Genomic DNA, 16,920 nt, shown 5'->3' with positions numbered 1-16,920 from the left:
GCTGGACTGGACTGGGGGGATGGGGCAGGCTTTGGTTTGTGTCCTCAACCCCTACCCAGTTTCTCACCTCCAGCAGAAGACGCACTTGTTGGCACAAGCCAAGCTGGGCGTGGTCTCCAGGCAGCGGTGGCTCTCAATGCCATAGAAGGTGTGCTTGTAACAGCCGCCTCTCCCACGGAGCATCGACTGGTGGGAGGCAAATAGAAAGCAATACGGTTAGAAAAAAATCCCAAAAGCTAAAAATGCGCTGGAATCAAAACACATCCAACTAGCAGAGATTATTTATAGGAGGCCTTTGCGGAGGAGGAAAGACATATCTTAAAAAGGTGGGCACAATGGAAGGGATGAGAAGCATCTATGGATCACAGCTCCTGCCATTCCTGACCACTTGGCCGTGCCAAAGTGGTCTGGAGGGCCACAGACATTCCTCTTCACTGATTCAAGAATCCACCCAGGGAAGGACATTAAATACCTTTGTCCACCGACAGAGCTTCACTCCAGAGTGGCTCCCGATCAACTTGTAGCCTGAAATCAGAAGAGGGATTTGTTTGTTTTCTTGAGCGTAAGGAGATCTAGCAGAAGCACATGGCTAAAGGAGCCTGCACCAACCCTCCTCCCATGTTCTAGCCTGGCTGGAAACAGGTCCTTGAACTCTGGAAATGCCTATTTGCTTGCCTGGATGGAGAACAGAGAGGGCTGGTGAATGTGAAGAAACGAGCATAGCGTACAAAGGTAAAATTCACCAGCATGTGATCCACCCTGAAGGCTGCTCATAAGGGAACCAGTGTCAGAGAATGTGAGGATCGACAGCAACAGCAGCACCTAACCCTAACCCTGCCAAGTGACCCCTGGAATGTCAAATTATACCTGAGGAAACGTCTCCACCCCCATCGTTCAGCCGAAACACTGAGGTCCTCCTCTGAGGATCTTCACTGCGAGAAGTGAAGCTACAGTGAACCAGGCAGAGAGCCTTCTCGGTAGTGGCACCCACACTCTTTGGAACACCCTTCCATCAGATGTCTAGGAGATGAGCAACCTTTAGAAGACTTCTGAAAGCAGCCCTGTATAGGGAAGCTTTCTAATGTGCAGTGTTTTATCATGTTTTTATATTTGTTGGAAGATGCCCAGAGTGGCCGAGGCAACCCAATAAGATGGGCAGGGTACAAATATTAAAATCATTAATATTATTATTATTATTTATTAGGATGGAAGCTCTCAAACTCACAATATATTTGCAAATATCCAACCTCACTTTCCTGAGGTTGGCACAGTTGCTTAAGAAAACAGAGATACAACAACCAGAACAGAAAAGGGCATGTGCCTTGAAAGGATCCGTTTTCAAGCACCTTTTACCAACAGGGGCAAGATGCCACAACTGCATTCGTGCCTGCTTAGGCGCTGTGGGTTAAATCACAGAGCCTAGGGCTTTCCGATCAGAAGGTCAGTGGTTCGAATCCCCGTGACGGGGTGAGCTCCCGTTGCTCTGTCCCTGCTCCTGCCAACCTAGCAGTTCGAAAGCACGTCAAAAGTGCAAGTAGATAAATAGGTACCGCTCCGACGGGAAGGTAAACGGCATTTCCGTGTTGCTGCTCTGGTTCGCCAGAAGCGGCTTAGTCATGATGGCCACATGACCCAGAAGCTGTACGCCGGCTCCCTCGGCCAATAAAGCGAGATGAGCGCTGCAACCCCAGAGTCGGCCTCGACTGGACCTTATGGTCAGGGGGCCCTTTACCTTTTACCTAGTGGGCTTCCCTGAGGGCATCTAGTTTGGCCAGAACAGAATGCTGGGCTGGATGGTTTGATGAAGCAAAGCTCCCCTTAGGTTCAAGGGCTGCTGATCAGGAGAGGGAAACTGAGACTGGAGAACCTGGAGACAATTCCTGCCAATCACACCCAGCTTTTTCCTGCCAATCATGTCCATTTTTCTAGCCCAGGCAGGGCAAGAACAGGCAGCAAGCTTCTCAGCCTAGGACAGATGCACCCCCCCCGGGTCTCCTTGCACCCTGGAGTCTCCTGCCCCTTGGGCTTCTTTGCAGTCCACATCACCTTGTTTCGTGAGGGCATCCCGCAAAGCTGGCGTGATCATCTCTCTCAAGGCATCCTCCCCTCTCCGCTGGAGCCGCCCCATCTTCTCGACCTCTTGGTCAAGCTCACGCTCTCTCTGCAGAGGGATGGCAAAACTAGGCCTCACTTTCTTCATTAGCAGAAGCAACAGAGTGTTAATGAGCAACAGAACAAACAGATCACCAGCTCCATCACATTCAGGGAAGGCACAAACATTCTCTTTAGCGTTGGTCCTAGAGCGGAAGGATGAAGGTACGTCTGCAGCTCTCCATAAGAACCCTGCTGGATCAGGAGAGGCTTTTCTGTGTTATGGAACTGTAGAATTGGAATAGAATGCCAAGGGTCATCTAGTCCAACCCTCTGCAATGCAGGAATCACAGCTAGAGAATCCCTGACAAAAAGCCATTCAACCTCTGATTGAAGCCCTCCCAACGCAGGAGAGTCCACCACCATCAAAAGGAGCCCTTTCCTCTGTCAGACTAAAGGGAGATGGGAAAGGTTTCTCTCAATATTTTCTGTGGTTTGTATTCTATACCTAAGAAAGGTTGCTCTCAAATACTATCTGCAGTAAATTCCTGTGCTGATCCTGTGCTAATCTTACTTCTGCAAATTTTGGCCAGACAGTTAGCACACCGCCAGTGACTGTTGCTAAATTCGGCTGGCAGGTCAAAAGTTCATTTCCTGCCTTGACTGGCTAGCAGAAGCTGCTACTGTAAGCAATAACCAAAGAGGCCCCCTTTTCCTGTCTTATGCTTACTAATGCAAGAATAAGAAGAGATACGAAGGGAATGCTTAGCCAGCAAAAGAAGACACGTGTACAAGGAGGTGGGAGGGAGTGCTTGGCTTAGCAGAAAGACAGGAATGTTTAGCAAGCAATAAAATGTGTTTAGCAAGCAATATTTGCTAGCCGATTGGGGAAGTCTGGGGGTATAAGAAAGTCTGCTGAAGTGTCTTGCTTTACAGCCAGTGTATTTTTAGGAACTATCCAGCTGGTTGTCTCTGAGTACAGACCTTGTCTCTGTGCACAGATTTTCAATAAACTCTTTTTCTCCAAAGAAGATTTTGCTTTCCTGGTACTTTTGTTCCCTCCGAGGTCCAGGGGATGGCGTGGCTAATGGATCCCTAGGTAAATAAGGCTTCATCTCTCTGGGGGCTCGCCCGGGATTTGCCCCCTCCCCAAATACGGACCGGAGGGCCAGGCTCAACCAAGGTGAACAGCTCCGATCGGCGTTCGCATTTCCAGTGCACACCCTGCCAGTTTGTAGGGGGAGATTGCCACACCGTCCTGGAGCGGAGACATCTAGTTGAGGGAGAACAAGAGGACAGGACGGCGCCGAGGGGACAGGTCCGCAGCGGAGAAAGGTAAGCCCGAAGGAAAGGGCTAGGGGCCCGAAGGAAAGGGCTAGGGGCCCGAGGGAAAGGGCCAGAGGCCTGATCAGCCTCACCTGGTAGTTGGCAGTAGAGTGCCCGTGCAGTAAGAATGCCACCAGGAAAGGAATTGGTAAAGGTTTGGGAAAGGGAATGGGGCAGAGGGAATTGAGTGTTTTGTTGACATGTTGTGTGTCAGATACTCCAGTGGATGAATTGTTGAATGAGGGCCAAGGCTTAGTGTCCCCTTGGCCGAGCGATTGTAGGGTTGTGCATTTTCTGACAATCTGTAGCATGTGGAGTGTGAGAGAATTTGGAAACCCAGTTAGGAGCGGTAGTATCTGAAAAATAGGGTCTGGAGCAAGCCAATGTATTCCTCTGGAATGCTTTTTAAATAACTGGAAAACAGCCACGAAGAGTGATGATTCAAATTGAAAAACAGAGACTCAAAACTTTATGTGAGGTGGACTTGCCAACCCAGGGAACTGCGTGGCTTTGATTTGCAATTAATCAACCCCCTGTGGCAAATCAACCCCCTGTGGCAAAATATATTAAATGTCCACCCAGACCAGATCCCCTATATCTCTACATGGAAGACCAATGTAGAAAAGAATCTACCATGGCTAAAGTCTTGCTGTGACAGCAACACACAGAACAGGATTTGTACAGTGAAGCCTCTGGTGTTAGAAGACCCAGAAGATGAGGAGGGGGAGTGATTAAGCCACCACCTTACACTCCACCAACAGCCCCTCCAACCCCCCCCCCAGGCCAAGATCAAGAAGCACAGGGAGGTGCTGGTGTAGGGGGAGGAGGACCTGCGAAGGAGGATAGTGAGACGGAAGAAGAGGAAGATAACGAAGAGTTTAGGAAGACACTAGATGATATGAATCAAGGAAAGAAAATGTGGACAGAAAGACAGAAAAAGAGAGACTAAAGGAGTTTGCAAAGCCATTTGAGGGAGAAGTTGGATGTGAGCCCCTTGTTAGTTGAGGCAGCAGAATGCTGCACCCCTGAAAAGAGGAAGAGATGGCAACGTAAGTGGGGACAGGCGGCGAAGAGAGTTATGTCTCACAGACAGTATGAGAAAACCAGGAAGGATCAGGCAGCTGGAGAAATGCCCCTTCGGAGGGTTTATGATCCACCAGCCCCTGTCCCAGCTGGACAAACGAAGGCACCACAGACAGCATATACCCTTTTCAAGTACAGATGTTTGTAATTGGAGAAATCAGAACCCCTCTTTTGAGGAGAATCCAGCAAAGATTGTAAAATTGTTTGAAGGGATTTTTTTTAAAACCTATAATCCCACTTATGATGATGAACAATATCCCCTGGACTCACTACTAACTACAGAAGCATTGCTTGGCCCCTGCATGAGTCAACTAGGGGAATAGAGAAGGATCCTTTTATATGGGGCAGGGAACAGCAGCAGGCTTTTCAGGATCTCAAAGTGACATTACAACAAGCCCCAGTGCTTGGCATCCAAACCCCAAGAAGCCTTTTACCCTGTTCACAGATGAAGACCAGGGGGGTAGCCAAGGGAGCCTCATGCCAGAAACTGGAAAATTGGCAGCAACCTGTCGAATACTTGTCAGAGAAGCTAACCCCAACAGAACAGAGGTTGCCCCCCCCCCCCCGTATGAGAGTGATTGTGGCAGTGGCCACCCTACTCACAAAGGCAGATAAATTCACGTTTGGACAGGACACCACCTGTGTGACTCCACAAGCAGTCCCAGCCTTACTTGACATGAAAGGCACCTATTTCCTATCACAAGCGAAAATGAGGAAGTGCCAGATGCTGTTATTATATTCACGCCTGAAGTTTCAGGTTACCACAGTCCTTAACCCAGCTACCTTATTACAGGTAGGAGAAGGTGAACAAGGGAGCTGCCCACTCAGTCTTACCTGTGCCTGTAACAAAACCCACAAACCAAGTGGTTAATATAATTAGAGCCACAGGTAAATCACAAAAGGCCCCGTTTTTGCAGTCTGTTACCTGCTGCCTAGGTGGCCAAGTAGTCCAGCACAATTTTTGTATATACCAGAGTGTCCCATTCCTTTATTGGGCCGAGACTTGTTAACAAAATTACAAGCCCAGATTTCCTTCCAACCAATGGGGGAAGTAATGATGACAACTGGACCAGCAGGAGAGTTTTCTTTAGAAATACCCCTGAGAGACCATTGGTGCTTGATGATGGTAAAAGAAGAGGAGGGAATCCTCCCTGTTAGCCTGCTTCATGATGTTGACCCTGGACTATGGGCGGAGGATAAAAACCAATACCCCATCCCACGACAGGCAGCTGAAGGAGTGTGGGTGCATTTGAAGCGATTGCTTCAACATGGAATCTTGAAACAATGCCAATCACAGTGAAACACCCCACTGATGCCAGTGAAGAAGGAAGATGGTGGGTACTGCATATAGGCCCCAAAGTTCTGGAAAAGAGGGAAGGATGAACAGGACTTTGAAAAACCATTGACCCAAGAAACAGGGTCTAATTGGGTATTCATGTTGCCCTTGGCTTTGCTTAGAGTCTGTAGCCTCCCATTGAAACGTATTCACTTGTCACCCTTTTGAAGTGATGTTTGGGAGACCGGTTCCTTATGTGTGCATGCTTTCACCTATCCCTGCTCAAGATGTGGAATTGAACAATTATGTACAGTCTCTCTCTCGAGATTTTCTCTCTCAACCCAGGCCCGAACTTCTTGCGTGACCAGTTTGAGCCAGGTGACGAGGTGTGGATAAGACTGGTCCCAGGCACCACTGCAACCGTGCTGGAAGGGCCCATCTGCTCTCCACACCCACAGCTGTGAAGATCGCTGGCACCACCCCTTGGGTCCACCACATTCGAGGAAGAAAGCTGCTTCAGATTGGACTGTGTCTTAGCATCCTGAAGATCCCCTCCAGTGACGACTGCCTTGCTGATATCACTCCAGAGGCTGATATCTCTACGCACGGTGAAGAATTGGATGGGAGGGGCGCCCGCAGGCAGCGCCCCCAACGTAGACATTTGTTCTCCAGCCAATTTAGAGGCACCACCAGGACTTTTGATATTGGTACCAGAACTCACTCCAGACGATGTGGAACCACGTTACACCCTTGATGAACAGCAGTGGACCAGCCAAGAAGGAGCAACGCTCCAGGAAGGACCAGACAGCCGTGTTTTTGTGCCCCAACATCTGGCCAGCACAATTGTAAAGAATTACCACGAGTCCACCCATTTGGGAGGCCCAGCTGCTAAAGCACACCTTGGGAGAATATTCTATCTCAACTAACTGCTGCTATAACTAACTGCTGCTATATCCCAAAATGTGCCCTGTGCGCCAACCAAGAAACTGAGAACTATCACCCTTTGAACTTCTATATGGCAGGCCAACCCCTTTCGTCCGAGACATCCCCGCCAGTTTGGGGCAGATGGGAGATCGCATCACCCAAGAACAAGTGCAATCCCTGTGTTTGTTGTGTGTGTTTGCTTCCTTTCCAGGTATTCCCTCGAGCGTACACCTGCAGTCCCGTGGCAGTCTCGGTGAGCCGGTTCACCAGTTCCTCTGGGTGACAGCGTCTGGCGACCCCCTCATCCCCAACTGCAGTGAAAGTAGTCGAGGTGATCCCCTGGGTACATCACACGCATCTGAAGAAGGGTGTCTGGACTTGCAAGAGAAATCCTGCTGACCCTCTGAAGTTGATCATCACCTTGTGTCTGACGCTACCAGGAAAAAGCGTTAGGCCACGGGCAACAAGATCCTGCGACTAATCATCACAAGGACAGTTACAAAGACTTTCTCTTTTCTCTCTTATTTTCTTTATTGACTTGCTCTATGTCTTATTGCCCTGACCCTACCGAACCATACCAACCCTATTGGCCTGCTGGCCTCTGCTACGACTGGTTCGTCTTGCCGGTGGTAAGAGATGGCGTGCTCTTTGGCTATTGGAAACTGGGGTTTGATGAGATTGCCGTATTGAGACACCCCACTGCCCCGTTGTGGCTCCTCTCCCACACCACTGACCAGCACGCGTGGACAGTGCTCTTACGGGAAGCTGCAGAGACGATCGAAATCTATCTAGTTCTGGACCGCTCTTGCTGTTGTGGGAGGGTAGTCAACTGTTATCTGGGAGGTAGAGCACTGTACCAACCTCATTTGATAGACCAGGTCCTACTCTTAATCCAGGTGATAGATGGGACGGAACCTATCTTAATGCAAGTATTGCAGGGGTGGGAGCCTTAACCAGGTGTGCATTGAAATTGCTAAACAAGTGCCAGTAAGAATTGCCACCCCAGGATTTCAGCTTCCATATGCTCTGGTCACTAGGGAGGCAGCACGAGAGTTCAATCCACCCAACAGGGTTAGTAGAAAAATTGACCCACATAGTGGGAGCATCAGCTCACCGGTAGGCTCTCACCCTTGAGGAAGTTCACCACAATGTTAAATCTCTCCAATTGTTGGCTGTGTATGCACATACCACCTTATGCTAAACGGCCAGGTTTGATGCTACATAGAATTCCCATTGGTAACATCTTCAACATAGAGAGGAGTTTGTGCGTTAGTTCATTACCACATGGAAACAATGATAGCTGAAAACCCGCTAAAAACTACAGAAGGTGATCCATGGAATTGGTTATATTCTTGGTTGCCCGGTGGTGGATGGATGGGGAGAATATTTACTATGCTGGTAGGCCCAATATTGCTTCTATTGCTTTTCTGCTTCTGTATGCCCTGCTTGATACAAAGCATGCAACATATGATGGAGAGAATGATGTCCCGCATGATGGGACCTCGCGTGATTGCTGTAATGAGAGAATATAGACCCCTACCCCAGAACGAATCTAAGTAATAGATTGTTCAAAAGAAGAGGAGGGAGTAAAGGGAGATGGGAAAGGTTTCTCTCAATATTTTCTGTGGTTTGTATTCTATACCTAAGAAAGGTTGCTCTCAAATACTATCTGCAGTAAATTCCTGTGCTGATCCTGTGCTAATCTTACTTCTGCAAATTTTGGCCAGACAGTTAGCACACCGCCAGTGACTGTTGCTAAATTCGGCTGGCAGGTCAAAAGTTCATTTCCTGCCTTGACTGGCTAGCAGAAGCTGCTACTGTAAGCAATAACCAAAGAGGCCCCCTTTTCCTGTCTTATGCTTACTAATGCAAGAATAAGAAGAGATACGAAGGGAATGCTTAGCCAGCAAAAGAAGACACGTGTACAAGGAGGTGGGAGGGAGTGCTTGGCTTAGCAGAAAGACAGGAATGTTTAGCAAGCAATAAAATGTGTTTAGCAAGCAATATTTGCTAGCCGATTGGGGAAGTCTGGGGGTATAAGAAAGTCTGCTGAAGTGTCTTGCTTTACAGCCAGTGTATTTTTAGGAACTATCCAGCTGGTTGTCTCTGAGTACAGACCTTGTCTCTGTGCACAGATTTTCAATAAACTCTTTTTCTCCAAAGAAGATTTTGCTTTCCTGGTACTTTTGTTCCCTCCGAGGTCCAGGGGATGGCGTGGCTAATGGATCCCTAGGTAAATAAGGCTTCAAGACAGCTCTTACCCTCAGAAAGTTCTGCCCAATGTTTAGTCAGAATGTCTTTTCCTGCAATTTGAATCCATTGGTTTGGGCCCTACCCTCTGGAGCAAAAGAAAACAAGCTTGTTCCATCTTCCATGAGACAGCCCTTTAGAAAACTGAAGATGGCTATCACATCTCCTCTCAATCTTCTCTTCTCCAGGCTAAGCATACACAACTCCTTCAACTGTTCCTCATAAAGCTTAGTTTCCAGACCCTTGATCACCCTCCTCGGCACACGTTCCAGCTTGTCAACACCCTTCTTAAAGGCAGCCATTTTGTGATATACCCCACTCTCACAGCAGCCATTTTGTGACTGGTGCCCAGGACCCTTTATCAGAATTCCAAATTTACCAAGCGGCCCTCAAAAGGTTGGCAAGCCCAGGGATATGTCAAAGTGTTGGGGCCTGCTTTCTTGCTTTCTGCACTACTAACTCTTTCCATCCCAAAAAATGGAAGTGTGATATTTATTTATCGGATCTTCATTGGAAGAATTTATAGGAGCCAAACCATACCATATACTGGACACAACCTCTCTACCACATGCTTTGTTATCAGTGTAAACAATAAAACCATATCAAATTGCATGAAAACCGCGCTTCTTTTGCCCTCTCATCACCTTGAACTTGTCAGATTATTTTTCTGACTGTGTTGTACCACTGGTCTAGGATTAGAGGCGTTAGGGATTTCCAAGCTTGACTTAAACCCTGTGATTGTCATCTGAGACCCTTTCTCAGGAGTTCTGGAGGGTGGCAACACGAGAACGGGCCTTTTCTGCGGTGGCTCCCCATTTGTAGAATGCTCTCCCCAAGGAAGCTTGCCTGGAGCCTTCATTACATATCTTTAGGTGCCAGGAGAACGCATTCCTCTTTAACCAGACCTTTGACCGTTAAACAATCTATGTTCTTTTAAGTGTGCCGGGGGGGGGGGAATATTCTTTATTATATTATGCATTTTGTGTTCTTAAGTTGTAAACCACCTGTGATCTTCGGATGTAGGACGGTATTAAAATTTAACAAATACTAATAATAATTTAGGAACAGCTGTATACAAGTATTTTTATAAATGAACCAACGAGAACACACAGCCACAGGGCTGAAAATAAGAGTTCACCGTTACCTGGGCTTTCTTCATGTGGCCCATGACTCTGCCCAGGTCTTCCACATCCACCATCTGGTTCGCACCCTCTCCCTCTTCATTGCCAGAATCTTCTTCGCTCGTGGTCTCAAAAAGCTCCTCCTCCGCCACCTCCTCCTGTGAAAACAAAAGAGGGCTTGCAAATGCCACATGGCCCCAAAACACCCTGCTCTCCTCCACCCACCCACCCCCACAAAAGGCCACTAGGATGGATTTATTTCTTTATTTTTACATTTATATCCCACCTTTCGCTCTTCCAATGAGCTCAAGGTGGCATACATAGTTCTCCCCCCTCCTCATTTAATCCCCACAACAATCCTGTGAAGTAAAAAAAAAAAAAGGTAAAGGACCCCTGGACGGTTAAGTCCAGTCAAAGGTGACTCTGGGGTTGCAGCGCTCATCTTGCTTCCAGGCCCACAGACAGCTTTCTGGGCCATGTGGCCAGCATGACTAAACCGCTTGTGGCACAACTGAACACCATGACGGAAACCAGAGCGCAGGGAAACGCCGTTTACCTTCCCACCACAGCAGTACCTATTTATCTACTTTCACTGGAGTGCTGTCGAACTGCTAGGTTGGTAGGAGCTGGGACAGAGCAACGGGAGCTCACCCCGTCGTGGGGATTCGAACCGCCAACCTTCTGATCAGCAAGCCCAAGAGGCTCAGTGGTTTAGACCAGTGTTTCCCAACCTTTTTTGGGCAAAGGCACACTTGTTTCATGAAAAAAATCTCGAGGCACACCACCATTACAGCCCCGTGACGTCAGCGCGCAGCGTCACGCCGGGAGGGACATGAATTGCTAGCAAATTACATAATCACCTCCTTGAGGGCTGGCTCATCTTCTCCGAATGCAGAACCCCATTAATTAACAGCACAGACTCACACCATAGCCAAGACGAGGGGGGAAAACCTCAGTCATGCACAGTCATGCACATGTGGGGGCTAAATGAGGACGAAGACCGGGCAGAGAGCAGGGTTCAAATCACCCCACCTGGCCAGGACAATCCCTGGGTGCTCCCTTGGGCCACTCGCCTGACCCACCTCACAGGGCTGTTGTTGCGAGGATAACACGGGGAGAACCACGCGCGCCCCCGGGAGCTCCTTGGAGGAGAAAGCGGGCGATGAATGCAATGCACGAAATATATGAGAGGCGACCAGCTTTTGCAGGTGAGGGCCCCCCGCCAGCCTCCGCTTCCAACACCCGGCGCAACGACGCCAAAGTTTCCCCCCGGGCTCGGCTCGGGGAGCAGCGCTACTCCCCCCCCCCGGCTCCCCTTCGCCCTCCCGGCTCTCTCTGCCGCCCACTGGGGACCCCCCTCACCTGCCAAGTCCGGAGCGCCGGTGGAAGTTGCATGCATGCATGCAGGGCGCCGCGTTGCCATTGCATTGCACTACACTCCATGCAACGCCTGCACGCATGCATTGCCTTGCACGCCCGCCAAGGGGTCTCCCCGCGGTCCGATGCGTCCCCTCCGGCACGGATGCAGCATTGCAAAAATAAAAAAACCCCGACGCAGCCCTACCTGGGGGGCAGCCTCCGCCGCTCCGCCTCCGCGGGGATCCCCGGGCTCCATCCTGCCGCCCGATCTCCGCGGGGGCGCAGGCAGGCTGCGCGGGGTCTGCGCGGAAGAGCCCCTGCCCGCCCGGTCGCCGCCGCTGCGCTCATTCCATGGCCGGGAGAAGAGCGCTTCAAACAAAACGCCCGGCCCGCCAGGCCACGCTGGGAAACATAGTTCGCGCACCCCGCGCGGGCACGGAGCCCAAGGGCGAGGGGACTACGGATCCCGGCAGCCCCCGCGCCGGGGACGGAGGGGGAGAGGCCGGGTGCAGGGATGGAGGGACGGGTGGGCGAGCGAGTGAGTGAGTGGCAGCCGCCAAGCCTTGGCCGAGAGCCAGGAAGGGCCTCCCCGGAGGAGGAGGAGGGAGGCGCAGAGCGGGAGGGAACCCCAGGGGTCATCTAGTGACGGCGCCCCAATCGAAAATTTGACTTTTTTAAAAAAAAAAATCTTTCAAATTATTTAATTTTTCCCGCGGCACACCAGGCAACATCTCGCGGCACACTAGTGTGCCGCGGAACAGTGGTTGGGAAACACTGGTTTAGACCACAGCGCCACCTGCCTCCTGCGAGGCAGGTAAGGTTGAGAGACCGTGATGACCTCCCTTGATCTGGACACTGGACGTCTCTTGCTGCAGCCTAGAATCGCATTAGCTCCTTGTGCTGCAGCATCACACTGTTCGTTTTTTTTAAAGAGATATTTATTAAAATTTTCAAAATATTACAAAATGAAAAAAGAAAAAAGAAAAATACAAAATAAAAAAACAGTTAAAAACAACTCAATCTTTCCATTACTTATTTTTCATTAGCTTGCTTCCCGGACCTCCTCATGCCTCCCTTTTTTGTATTCCAGTTCAGTTTGTTAGTTCAGCAAATCCTTCCCCTCTTTATTTATCCTAATCTTTAATCTTAAAATATTGTAACATTAAATTTTTACCTATTAGTAATCCATTTTTCATATTCCCTTATAGTGTTACAGCTAAAAACCACTTAATTTCTATCCAGCATCATTCTAACATTCATTAATTTTACAATATTTCTGTAAATAGTCTTTAAGCTTTTTCCAATCTTCTTCCACCGACTCTTCTCCCTGATCACACTGTTGGCTTGCTGTCCACACCCAGTCCCACTCACCCTCTGCTCCTGCTCCAACGTCGTCTCCTGCCCAGCTTTCCTCTTGGAGCGGCACTTGCCCTTCTTACACTCCCCTCTGCAGGCCGCCTTCTCCCCTCTGCAGAGGGCCTGGAGCCTGGCCAGGAACTTGGCCTCCCAAGCCTCAAAGTCGGCCTCCAGGCTCCCATGCTTGCTCTTCACCACATTGGCGTCCCCCAGGGCGCAGGAGAGGACCCGCCGGGCCCCCAGCATCCACAGCCATTTGTCCACGCTCCTGCCCACCTGCGGCGGAAACACAAGAGACCTGGGCGTAAGCAACGTAGGAAGCTGCCTAAGTGAGACCGTGACGTTCGTCTAGCTCAGTTTTGTCTGCACTGACTGGCAGCAGCTCTCCAAGGTTTCAGACAGGGGGACATTCCCAGGCCTACCAGGAGATGCTGCCGGGGATTGAACCTGGGACCTTCTGCATGCAAGGCAGGCGCTCTGTCACTGAGCTACAGCCCTGGGGAAGGCAGACCTTTAGGTGATTGAGTCCTAAAACCATCAATATGTACCTTGCCACCCTTGTCAAAATAGCCCACCAGGGGTAGGGAGCTAAAGATCTGGCCCGCTGGTGGAATCCTGCTGTACGTCCAATTTAGAAGAAAGAACAAAATATATTGTAAGAGCAAATGCAGGTGGTGGGATGGTATTAGCTTAAAAACCACCAGGTCTATCTAAAAAGCCAGGACAGTCCAGCAACAAGTCAAAGATGACTGTTATGGGATGCTCTTCCGTGCAAGTTCTTAAGGGAAGATTGGGCAGAAATCCCCTGGAGATTCTTTAGGGGCAGGATTTGCTCTCTGAGGGTAACAGGTCAGATCAGATGATCCCTTGAGCCCTCTCCCTCATCTCAGTTTCTCATTGACTATTTAATTACTTATTTCATAAAATTCATACACCGCTCGATTGTAAAAAAAACAAGAACGCTTTTAGCAGGCGCCAAAAATAGTACAGCAAAGGCGCCTACCTGAAATCAATAGGCAGGGAGTTCCCAAGTGCAGGTGCTGCTGCACAAAAAGAGGGATTTCTTCCAAATGTGGAATGGGTATTATGTGGCACCTGTGGCAAAACTAGTTTCACCAATCGAAGTGGTCAAGGGGGCCTATATGAGAGACAATCTCCTGGGTAAACTGGACCCAAGTTGTAAAGGGCTTTAAAATACTAATAGTAACAGCTTGAATTTGACCTGGAAGCAAAGTGGCAAGCGGCGCAGATCTCTGAGCAGAGGTGATATATGCTGACGTGGCCTCACTCCTGTAAGCAATTGTGCTGCAGCATTCTGCACTAATGGCAGCTTCTGGATCAAGTGCAAGGGAAGAATCTGCTCTCGGAGGGCAATGGGTCAAACTAGATGTCCTCCTGTGACCCACCCACCCACCGCATCTCAGTTTCTCACCAGCTCTCAGTATCAATTCTAGCAGGAATGACAAAAGGGACTCACAGTGTTGTAGTGATCGACATAGAGAGAATTCCCCAGGCCAAAGATGGCATATCTCAAGCCCTTCAAGTACGTTTTGCCAACTCGAAAGTCACTGGATGCTTCTTCTAGCCACTTGCAGAACCACACGGCATTCTCTGTCGGCTTCCCATCTGTGTAAGTGGCAACTAAGAAGACGCAGATGTTCTTGCTGCTTGTCTGGAGAGATTCCCACCAAATGGGGAAAAAATTCTCTGTTATTATTTTTACGCCTCTCCCTCACAGAATTGTAGAGTTGGAAGGGATCCCAAAGGCCATCGAGTCCAACTCCATGCAATGTAGAAATCACTGCTAAGAAATATTAACTGCATGGAGTACGGGTTTTCTCAATTGTATGTTTTAGTTCACTAACCAATTACCATATTTTTCGCCCCATAGGACGCACCGCCCTATAGGATGCACCTAGTTTTTTGGGGGGGGGAAATAAAGGGGAAAAAATTATTTCCCCCCCAGGCACGGGGCTGGCGCGGGGGAAGCCCAAGCTTCCCCCAACCCCAGCCCCCAGAACAGCCTGCTATCCGCAAGTCTAGGGAGCCGCGCCAGTCTCCCCAGGCTTGTGGAGAGCTGCGCGAAGCCCGGGCGTGCTCTTCAGTGCGCCGGAGGCTTCGGAATGCAGGCAGCTCTGCGCAACCTTTGGGAGCCCGGCGCGGCTTAGCGCCGGGCTCCCAAGGATTGCGCAGAGCTTCCTGAAGCCTGGAGAGTGAGAGAGGTTGGTGCGCACCGACCCCTCTCGCTCTCCAGGCTTCAGCGAAAGCCTGTATTTGCCCCATAGGATGCACACACATTTCCCCTTCATTTTTGGAGGGGGAAAAGTGCGTCCTATAGGGCGAAAAATATGGTAAACAGTAGAGCGGCATAAAACGGCAGACGGAAAAATAAGTGAGTCCTCTAAAGCAAAATGCACCTTTTCTCCCAAGTGATTAATTCACTAGATCTGCATAAATTTGCACCTCAGAAAATAAGTGAAGACTTCTAAAGTGAAATGCATCACCTGTCTTTGAACAAAGCTCACATCCATTGCAGGAGGCGCTGTCTCAAAAGAGGAACCCCTTCTGCTTCTCTTGAACACAGGGCGAAAGCCCTTGTTAGCTACAGATTTGGAAGTACTGTACTTGCATTAAAATATCATATTTGAGTTTTTATGTCTGCTGACCCATTTCACCAGGGGCACCTTTTTAAGTCAATCAAAATGTTTTTTAAATCAATTACACAGTAAATATTCGCAAGTTTAAAGAGTTATCATCACTCAATTTGTACATTCTTGGCCATCGGTCCGTAGTCACCAGTATGTGGCATCTCTGAATGCCCAGAGCAGGAGAGGGGAATCCTTTTCAGCCCAAGAGTCCTGCTCAGGAGGCACTGATGGCCACCAGCTTGGATGGCTTTAAAACAGGATTAGACATGGAGGAGAGGGCTATCAAGGGCTACTATCCATAACGAAGGCTATGCAATGCCTCCCCAGTTGGAGGCAGCAATGCTTTCTGAATACCAGTTGCAGGAAGTGCTCCTGCACACAGATCCTTCTTGTGGTGTTTCCCGCTGGTGCCTGATTGGCCACTTTGAAAGGAGGATGCTAGACTAGATGGGCCCTCATTGGCCTGATTCATCAAGTGCTTCAGTGGTGGGCGGGAACCAACGAAAAGAGTGGGTGTGGTCAGAAGCAAAAGTGAGCAGTGGATTCGCTTCCTAGTTTTGTAGCATAGGCTACACTGTAACCCTTCCAACATACGATCAATCCAGGCAAGCTGTTCAAGGCCCCATTCCAGGCCAGAGGTTCCTCATGTTATAAACATATACACTTTTGCACACCCCTGCAATATACCGCATTTTTCGCTCTATAAGACGCACCCGACCATAAGACACGCCTAGTTATTAGAGGAGGAAAACAAGAAAAAAAAATATTCTGAATTAAATGTTGTTGAAGAGACTTTGTGCGGCTATCCCTGAAGCCAGAACAGCAAGAAGGATTGCTGTGCAGCAATCCCTCTTGCTGTTCTGGCTTCCGCAATAGCTGTGCAGGCTGCATTCGCTCCTTAAGATGCACACACATTTCCCCTTACTTTTTAGGAGGGAAAAAGTACGTCTTATAGAGCGAAAAATACGGTATGCTATTAAGACAGAGTCGGTGAAAGCGAGTTTCATCAGGTTTCCCCATTTCCTGAGGCCCATGCATGTGTGAATCAGCTTTGGAGGTTGCCAACTTTTCTCCTGAGAGGAGTCCATACATGCTTCCTACAGATGGACGTTGACAATGGCTTCTACAGATGCACTTTGTCCTGGAAAAGTGTTTATCCAACACTGCAGCTACCTGGCAGGGAAAGTTGCACTTCTGGAACTTCCCCTGCCACACAGCTGTTAACAGCACAAGAGCCTAGTTAGGTGAGAGAGCTGGCACTGCCTGAGGTGCCTCCAAGCCGGCCCCCACCAAAGAAAATGAGAAGCAGGGGAGAAGAACGACCAACCTCGTCTCCTAGACAGTCGTCGGGGTCATAGTCCTTCATGTTAATGACTTCGGCAGGCAAGTTAAAGGAGGCAACAGACTCAGCAAGTATCGAAGCAAATCTCTGTAAGGAGAAAAAGAAAATAATTATAACAATATTTATTCAATTTCTGGGTAGGTT

The 16,920-nt window shown here is 49.2% G+C and overlaps 1 protein-coding gene across 2 annotated transcripts in view; it reads right to left on the bottom strand.

The window, feature by feature from the left end:
- LOC310695190 (S-adenosyl-L-methionine-dependent tRNA 4-demethylwyosine synthase TYW1-like) overlaps positions 1-16,920 on the bottom strand; it is a 31,095-nt gene that overhangs the window by 10,808 nt on the left and 3,367 nt on the right. For both annotated transcript variants that reach the window (XR_014519972.1, XM_083479267.1), the window contains exons 4-10: positions 16,762-16,863; positions 14,264-14,458; positions 12,802-13,062; positions 10,095-10,229; positions 2,047-2,161; positions 473-525; positions 68-186 (exon numbers count right to left, since the gene is read on the bottom strand). Coding sequence is in view for 1 of the 2 variants with exons in the window: in XM_083479267.1 (XP_083335393.1) it covers positions 68-186; positions 473-525; positions 2,047-2,161; positions 10,095-10,229; positions 12,802-13,062; positions 14,264-14,458; positions 16,762-16,863 (980 nt within the window). In the remaining variant the exon portion in view is untranslated. The remainder of the gene's footprint in view (positions 1-67; positions 187-472; positions 526-2,046; positions 2,162-10,094; positions 10,230-12,801; positions 13,063-14,263; positions 14,459-16,761; positions 16,864-16,920) is intronic.

This window comes from Podarcis liolepis (assembly GCF_965112155.1).
Source record: "Podarcis liolepis genome assembly, chromosome: 16".
Lineage (NCBI taxonomy): Eukaryota > Metazoa > Chordata > Lepidosauria > Squamata > Lacertidae > Podarcis > Podarcis liolepis.
The sequence above is the reverse complement of the archived record's forward strand: the minus strand, read 5'-3'. Positions and strand labels throughout refer to the sequence as shown.